Source organism: Papaver somniferum, chromosome 2 (assembly GCF_003573695.1).
Source record: "Papaver somniferum cultivar HN1 chromosome 2, ASM357369v1, whole genome shotgun sequence".
Lineage (NCBI taxonomy): Eukaryota > Viridiplantae > Streptophyta > Magnoliopsida > Ranunculales > Papaveraceae > Papaver > Papaver somniferum.
Genome location: NC_039359.1, coordinates 35430104 through 35438235, shown reverse-complemented (window position 1 = coordinate 35438235; position 8132 = coordinate 35430104). Strand labels below are relative to the sequence as shown.

Below are 8132 nucleotides of genomic sequence, written 5' to 3'. Positions count from 1 at the left end.
ACGTCACCATAGCAAATTTGTCTTCCATATGCCATCCATCCCTACATTTGAGGGATAGAGAAAGGATACCCTCCACCCTACTGCTAGCTCTCAGCAACTTCGGTAGAATTAATTGTCAAAACCTTAAAATACGATATCCCTTCCTTCGGCCGAGATAGAATCCTTTCCAAAGCAAGCCCAAGTTCAAAGCACAATAGGAGGGATTCAGAGAACGACATAAATACATGGGTGGATAGATAGATAGATATAGATAGGCACGTGACTTGCACTACATCCGTTGTCTAGTCAAACTGATTTTGTAAAGAGAAGAACGGGAGAGATGGATATTTGAGGGATGAGAGGAGAAACAAATCCGATTTTCTTTTTACAAAAACCCTAAAAATTTTCATTTTTTTTTTCACATCTTCGTTTAATTCAATCATTGATAATAAATTACTGTCTTTCCTCGTAAATTCTTTGATATGATTTAAGAAAACCCTAAATTTAGTAATCTGAATTAGATTTTCATCAGATTATTATTGTTGTAAATAGAATCCTAAATTAACAAAAGTGAAGAAGAAAAAAGAGATTGAAGGAGGAGGATTTTGGGGTTTGGTTAGAACAGTAGTCATGGGGGCTGCTGGTTCTAAGCTTGAGAAAGCTTTAGGTGATCAGTTTCCTGAAGGTGAAAGATATTTTGGTCTTGAGAATTTTGGGAATACTTGCTACTGTAACTCCGTTTTACAGGTTTGTCTCCCTTCCAGTTTTGAGTGGGTTTCTAGGGTTAAATCGCCATGATCTATTCCTCAATTGTATATTTGATTATTACTAAGATATTCGTTACTATTTTCCTACCTCTATTAAGATGTACTTGCTCAGTTGATTCTACTTGATGTATGTCAAATTGGATTCGATTACTGGGGTCTTGGTTTTGATTTGTTAGGTAGGAGGTAGGTTTTTGGGTTACTCTACATTTGATTAAAGCTTGATACTATGCTCAATTGCTCTCATTTATCAAAAAAATAAAGAAAATCGCAGTTCCCCTAACCTTGGTTTTGAAAAGTTAGAAGTTTTCCCATGAAAAAAGAAGATACTGAATTAGAATGTTTTGATTGCATTTGCAAGTAATACTTGAATTGCTTCTTGTGTGCAGGCGCTCTATTTTTGTGTTCCTTTTCGTGAACAGTTGCTTGAATATTATGCAAATAACAAAAATCCTGGTGATCCAGAAGAGAACCTTTTGACATGTTTGGCAGATTTGTTCACTCAGGTAAGGCGTCTTTTATATGTTTGAATGTAAGAGTTTGACTATTGTTTGCCACTTCTAGTGAAGAACTGAAGATTATGCATTCCTGTATCCTGTATGCTTAAGCTTATGTACATCTTGAACCATGATATTGATGGTAAATTCGGCTTTCAATCATAGATATACAACTTTATTTGTAGGCTCTATATTACAAACTTATCAAAGTTAGTCCAAACCTTCCAAATATCTGTCATATGTTGCTTCTTGCTCGTTACTGGTTTATTTGCGACTTAGTGACTTATGATTTTGACAGTAATATGGAATCTAACTTTTATCTCTCGCCACTTGTCTGTGTTGGCTCCTTTAAAATGTTCTGATGTCCTGTACTGAGATAATGTTACACTTTGGTGCTGGTCCAAGTATCTCTTGCCTCTTATCTGTGTTGGTTCTTTTAGAATGTCCTGTGAACTGAGATAATGTTACACTTTGGTGCTGGTCTAATTGTAGTCTGCTTTAAATAATATTCATAATTTTTGATTTAGCATAAGGTGCCTCAATCAGGCTGATATTGAGTACACCATATGCCCGTGGATGCAATGATCCATTCTTTTTAATCATTGCACTTAAATTGTGACATGATCAGAATTCTGAAGTTTTTGAAAGGAATTGGTCGCTTTGCAATGAAGGTTGAGTACTCTTTTGTCAGTACGTTGGAGTCTACCACACTGCATTCCTTTATGTCATTTTATGAGTTACCAGTATGATATTGTGATAATAAATCGTTTTGTCCCCTCACACTGCTGCTATATTAATTAAAACTAAAAAAGTAAAACCATAATGCCTGCCTTGACCTCTTTTACGGGTTGTGGGATGGGGCTAATTTTTGTAGATCATTGAAATTGCAGCCCTTTCATCTCCATAATGCGTATGATGTGATTTTGATAAAGGTGTATGCTTTTTAAGACTAAATTTTCCCTTTTGTTTTAGATAAGTTCACAGAAGAAGAAAACTGGGGTCATTGCTCCAAAACGCTTTGTTCAGAGAGTGAAGAAGGAAAATGAGCTATTCCGCAGCTACATGCACCAAGTATGCTCTGACATTTTTCTTTGTATATTTTAGTTTTTTACTTTAGTGATACTATGGAACTTTAAGAAATAATTGTGATATCGGCATCTGGGATAGTAATTATTGTTTTCACTTTTAAGCCCAAGTGTATATCATCAGGTAAAGTATCTTAGTGTCATGAAGTACTTTCAGACTTGGTATTTCAAGGTCCTTGATTACTGATGTATTTCTGCTGCTTTCATGCTTTTGAAATATGTCGGGTCACTGGAATGACTGAGAAACATTCATAGTTAACAAATAAGGTTGAAGTTGTAAGTTCGTCTTTAAGGTCCAGACTAAGGGGTTTCCTTCTGTCTGTTCGACTATTGTGCACTTCACATATATTTGCCACCACAATTGGTGATTAAATTTCCCACATCTCTTTTGAGATTGTTTTGGATATTGGCTTGGAAATTTCACTTGAGTTACCACATATAGGGTTGTGTTATACTTTAGCATTTGAATTGAACTATACAGATGGTTACCATCATAACAGTTAGCATCACCAGAAATATCAGTTATTTTCTCATTTTATAAGAGAAGCTCAGGCTATCTTTTGGCGGGTGTTAGAACATCGTAATCACAGTCTAATTTGCTTACAGCTCATCTCTAACCATTTGATCAATAAATGTATTACTCTTGTCTTCTATCTAGGACGCACATGAATTTTTGAACTTCCTGCTGAACGAGCTTGTTGACATACTCGAGAAAGAGTCACGCGCTGCTGCTGCCAAGAATTCTCCAGAAACTTCTTCACCACCTGAAAAGACTGCAAATGGTCCAAAGAGCTCGCAGGTCAATGGTGTTCACAGAGAACCTTTGGTCACCTGGGTTCACAAAAATTTTCAGGTAGAGTTACATTTGCACTTGGCTAAATTTCTTGAGAATTTCTGAATTCTGAGTGTCACTGAAGTTCACTATCCTGCTATCCTCTTAATTAGACAAATGTGCAGCTTTCTGTAAAGGAAAAGTATAGTTTTAGGTTCAAACAGCATTCTGTTGATAATATCATTTGCCCTTTGATAAAATGATTTATTATTCATGATGCCTATAATATGCAGGGGATATTGACCAATGAGACAAGGTGCCTACGGTGTGAGACAGTAACCGCAAGAGATGAAACATTTTTAGACTTGAGTCTTGACATCGAGCAAAACAGTTCCATCACGAGTTGTCTAAAAAATTTCAGTTCCACGGAGACATTGAATGCTGAGGATAAATTCTTCTGTGACAAGTGCTGCAGGTTTTTCTTTCAGCCCATCTTCCTTCACATTTTAGGGCAGGGGTGTTCCTTACTGTAAAGTTTATGACTGCTCTGAGTAGGTTACATAATTTCATACTGCTCAACCTTCACGCCTTCGTATCTTATTCTTCTTTTTTGCTTCTTTCTATAATGAAGTCTGCAGGAGGCTCAAAAGAGAATGAAAATTAAAAAGCCACCTCAAATCCTTGTTATCCATCTAAAGCGCTTCAAGTACATTGAGCAACTCAGTCGATACAAGAAACTGTCTTATCGTGTTGTTTTCCCGTTGGAGCTGAAGTTGAGTAATACGGTAGAGGATGCAGATTCGGAGTACTCTCTATTTGCTGTGGTTGTTCATGTAGGAAGTGGGCCAAACCATGGACATTACGTAAGTCTTGTGAAGAGCCACAACCATTGGTTATTCTTTGATGACGAGAATGTAGAAATGATTGATGAGTCAGCGGTTCAGACATTCTTTGGGTCAGCGCAGGAATACACAAGCAACACAGATCATGGGTATATATTATTCTATGAAAGGGTTGGTACTACTACAATGTCTACAACTAGTTCTAGCCAGACATGAGAGGTGTGAAGAATTGGTCAATTCGGCGATGTTTGTATTCTCTTGGTTCTTTATTTTGAGCAGAGGTGGTGTGTTTCTTATCTCCATATATAAAATCTTCCAGTCTCTTATACTGCTTCCCTTGTTTACCCTCCCATTTTCTTATATAACATGCGGGATTAACTCTGAAAGTCTAGATGATCAGAAGAGATGTGAAGATCAAAATAGAGAAGAAGAGATTCATTGAGGCTATTGCTGGTTGTTGATCTATGTACAGTTGTGGATGGTAGTGGAGAAGCTCACTGTCCTTTGTGTGTACCCCTACAATAAGAAACCAGAAACAAAAGGGTGTAAAAGTTTGGTCTTGAGAGAGTTGGACCATGCAATTTTTATTCTCTTTTGTCTTTCACTCTTGAGATTAAACTCTTTTTTAGTTTGAAGTTCCTTCTTTTTTAGTTTTTACATATAAAAAACTGGCCCAAATGAGTCTTTGGCTAAACAGTTTGCATCCTTTCAATCTTTGAAATCCTGCCCCAAACTTTTCCTCGAATAATTGTCACCAGATCCAGGAATGGTTGGTCGATACAAAAGTCATGTATAACCCAAATGGCTGACTGGCAAATGTTGGGAGGCAGTTAGCTTTTTCGGAGGTTTTGGGAACCAAGTTTGGCTGTAGTTAAGTATCACAGAAGTAACAGGTCTCTATGTTTTCTACTCTAGGAATCGGTATTTTCTCAAAAAAAATTGTGGGCACTACCAATCGTGTGTTTACAAAACTACAATCAATCAAGAGGTTGGAAATATATCAAGTCAAGAACACTATGGGCATTGCTGCATCGCCAATCTCAGCAGAGAGATAGAGAGAAAACACTAATTGAGATACGAAATTAAATTTGAGTAAGATGAAAATGGACTTGCACTCGTACAACTTCAACTGATGCACTTAAAGAGTCATGATTACTTTACAGCATTAAAACAAACAACTCGTGGGCATTCCCACTGCAACAAAATCCATAACAATAAACTCCTAAACAATTTAGCAAAACAACATCAAAGGAATCAGCCAAACAAAATACTAAACGTAGCAACTTAACTTCTAATTAAACTGCATCATTTAGAAGGATGTAAAAGTCTGTCCCCGAGCTTGAACTATGACTGAAGCCAAATTTCATCATCCACCAAAACACTATCAATTGAGTGTTGCACGAGTCTTTTTTGGGTCCCGAATATCCAACCGACCAATTAAATCCATGTAACGTCTTGAATCCTTTTTAGCTAAATAAGCCAGCAATCGTTGCCGTTTTCCCAGAGTTAAACGTAGACCTCTCTGAGACGAATAGTCTTTTCTGTGCGTTTGTAAATGGGAAGTGAGACTCCGGATTTTATTGGTGAAACATAATACCTGAAATTCAACAGACCCAGTTTTTTCTTCTTTTGCCTCTTCCACTTCACTAGTTTGTTGATAGACAGCAGAGGGGATGAATCTTGAAACCTCAAGGGTTGAAGTATTAGACTTGTTAAGGAAGAGATTGGAAAAATTTGATTGAGACCCAATTTGTGTTCTTCTGTTTCTGAAAGAAAGAGAGAAGACACCACCTTTCGGGGTTTCCAATGGTGTTGTGCTTACGCTTGCTGGAGTCTGAAGAAATGCCGAGGTACTCAGAATTGAAGCCATTGGAATCAAACGAGCGAGAGAGAGGAGGATGAACCAAGGAAGATAAGCAGAAGACACGGTCAGAAATTAAAACCCTAGATGGATAGAAGTTTTGATATCCTTACACGAGTTTCTATTAATAATTGAGGTGCCCCTTAAAAAAATGATTAATATACTCCGTGTTTCTAATTCTCTATCCTACGTGGAAAATCCTTATTCCTTTTTCTTTTTCTTGAAGAGGCTAAAGCTTCAAATTTATTTAAAAAAAATGAAAAAGAAGCTTCAAACTTTCATCGATATGTGTTGGCTAACAATAACATCGATTTTTTTATTTTCTTTTTTATATATAGCGGTCTTCAGGCTAATGATCCCCCTCAACAGTTGGTAGAAATCAAATTGGAGGAACAGATCAGTACATAGAGAAATTGTTCAGTTTTGCCCATTGAGCAAGCTTATGTGCAACAGAATTACAAGAACGGGGTTGATAAGAAAAAATGCAAGCTACTAAACTAGAAGAGAAAAATAAAATATCCTTAAAGATAGCATCCGTTCTTGAGTCTCCATCGAACATGCCAGAGGAAAATTGATCAATGAGACTTTTTGCGTCACTTTCAGTGATAACGTGAGTGAAATCCTCCTCATTCGCTTTCTTCAAGACTTCTCAAATAGATCTGGCTTCAGCTTCTTCAACAGACTTTACTTCAAAAACCAACGAAGCACAAAAAGAAGCTTTGCTTGCAAAGTCCCGCATCACATATCCTGCACCATTAGCTCCAGAGATGTCATCATAGGCTCCATCAGTATTACATTTAATCCAGCCAAAAGAGGGGGGCATCCATTTGTCACACAGAATAATAGAGGTAGTAGGAGAGATAAAAGATCAAGGCTTCCTAGTCAAGAGCATTGCTCTAGCTCTAGCTAAGACAGTTGTGTGAGTTTCTTTGAGGTTTTGGAAAAAAAGGTTATTTCTACTACTCCAGGTAGACCAAAGAACAGTAACAAAGAGGCATTGATCTTCATCAGGAAGTTTAGACATGGGATCAGTAAGACAAAAAACCAACCAATCAATGAAAGACTTATTTTGAAAACCTGAGTGTTAACACAAAGAGAGCTGAGAAACCAAACCCGACTAGCAAAGGGACAGAGGACTAAAGCATGCATGACAAACTCATGAGGATCAGTGCATCTGGCATAATCAACACTATGCATGGGAATTCTAGTATGTAAAATAATTCTGACAGGTAGAGCATTTCTAGCAGCTTTCCAGAGAAAGACTTGGATTCTGTAAGGAACCCTAATTTTTCAAATGCGCTTCCAAAGATTGATGCATGGGAGGTTCTAAGACCTCTAGTCCCATATAGGCAGATTTAGAGAAAATCTACCATTCTTTGAAATTTCCCAAGCCCTCTTATCAGGAGTGCATAACTGGCTTAAGGGAATAGTGATAATCTTCTTGACAGAAGCATCATCAGAATGAGTATTTAGTCTATTAACATCCCAAGTTCTAGTCTGATTATTGATGAAGTAAGAGACTTTAACATTGGGATCAGGAGGGGCTAAGGGGTTTGGTGTAGCAGAACTCAGATCTGGGATCCATTTGTCACACCAAGGATCAATAAATTGACCATCTTCCATAATCCAGGAGATAAAAGGTTTGATGAACTCCTTTATGGCATGCATACATTTCCAGGTCCAAGAACACTTACTAGTGCATTTGGCATTCAAGAAATCAGTTCTAGGGAAGTACTTATCTTTAAGAACAGTGGCTAACATACAATTATGATTTTCAATAATTCTCGAAGTATTTCTTGCAAGCATATCCAAGTTGTTTAGCTCAGCTTTCCTACAACCCAGACCACCTTCAGATTTAGGGGAGCACAAGATATCCCAACCCAAAAGATGTAGTTTTCTATCTTTAGGGTCAAGGGTTTCTCCCCACCAAAAATTACAGAGATGAGAATCCATTTGTTTACAGGGGTGTTTAGGAATAAGGAAAGCTCCCATTTGAAAAAGGGGTATAGCTTGACCAATATGTTTAATTAGAGTAGTTTTAGCCGCTTGAGACAGAAGCTTATGAAGCTAAGTAGAAATCATGGCATCAATGGCTTGAAGGATACCCATATGAGTTTGAATTTTAGAAGCTTGAAACACTATAGGTGCCCCTTAAATAAATGATTAATATACTCCGTATTTTTGTTTCTCAATCGTATGTGCAAAATCCAAATTCCTTTTTTTATTTTTTTTTACGAAAGAGGCTAAAGCCTCAAATTTTCATTGATACTTACAATAGCATCCATAACATAGCGAACAAATTAAGATAAAAAGTAAATGTTTACATAATCCG

General features: G+C 37.1%; 1 protein-coding gene across 1 annotated transcript; it reads left to right on the top strand.

The window, feature by feature from the left end:
- The first annotated feature begins 273 nt into the window (after positions 1-273).
- On the top strand, positions 274-4590 carry LOC113347358 (ubiquitin carboxyl-terminal hydrolase 4). Its single transcript, XM_026590998.1, has 6 exons — positions 274-726; positions 1133-1249; positions 2213-2311; positions 2984-3178; positions 3391-3572; positions 3729-4590. The coding sequence occupies exons 1-6, from the start codon at positions 610-612 to the stop codon at positions 4153-4155; spliced, it is 1137 nt and encodes a 378-aa protein (XP_026446783.1). The 5' UTR covers positions 274-609; the 3' UTR covers positions 4156-4590.
- The last annotated feature ends 3542 nt before the right edge of the window (positions 4591-8132 follow it).

What these genes read in the sequence shown, in the direction of transcription:
- LOC113347358 (XM_026590998.1), top strand. Translation starts at nt 610, where the DNA reads ATGGGGGCTGCTGGTTCTAAGCTTGAGAAAGCTTTAGGTGATCAGTTT. An exon ending in TCCGCAGCTACATGCACCAA is followed by an intron (nt 2,312 to 2,983) that starts GTATGCTCTGAC and finishes TCTTCTATCTAG; the next exon opens with GACGCACATGAATTTTTGAA. An exon ending in TTCTGTGACAAGTGCTGCAG is followed by an intron (nt 3,573 to 3,728) that starts GTTTTTCTTTCA and finishes TCTATAATGAAG; the next exon opens with TCTGCAGGAGGCTCAAAAGA.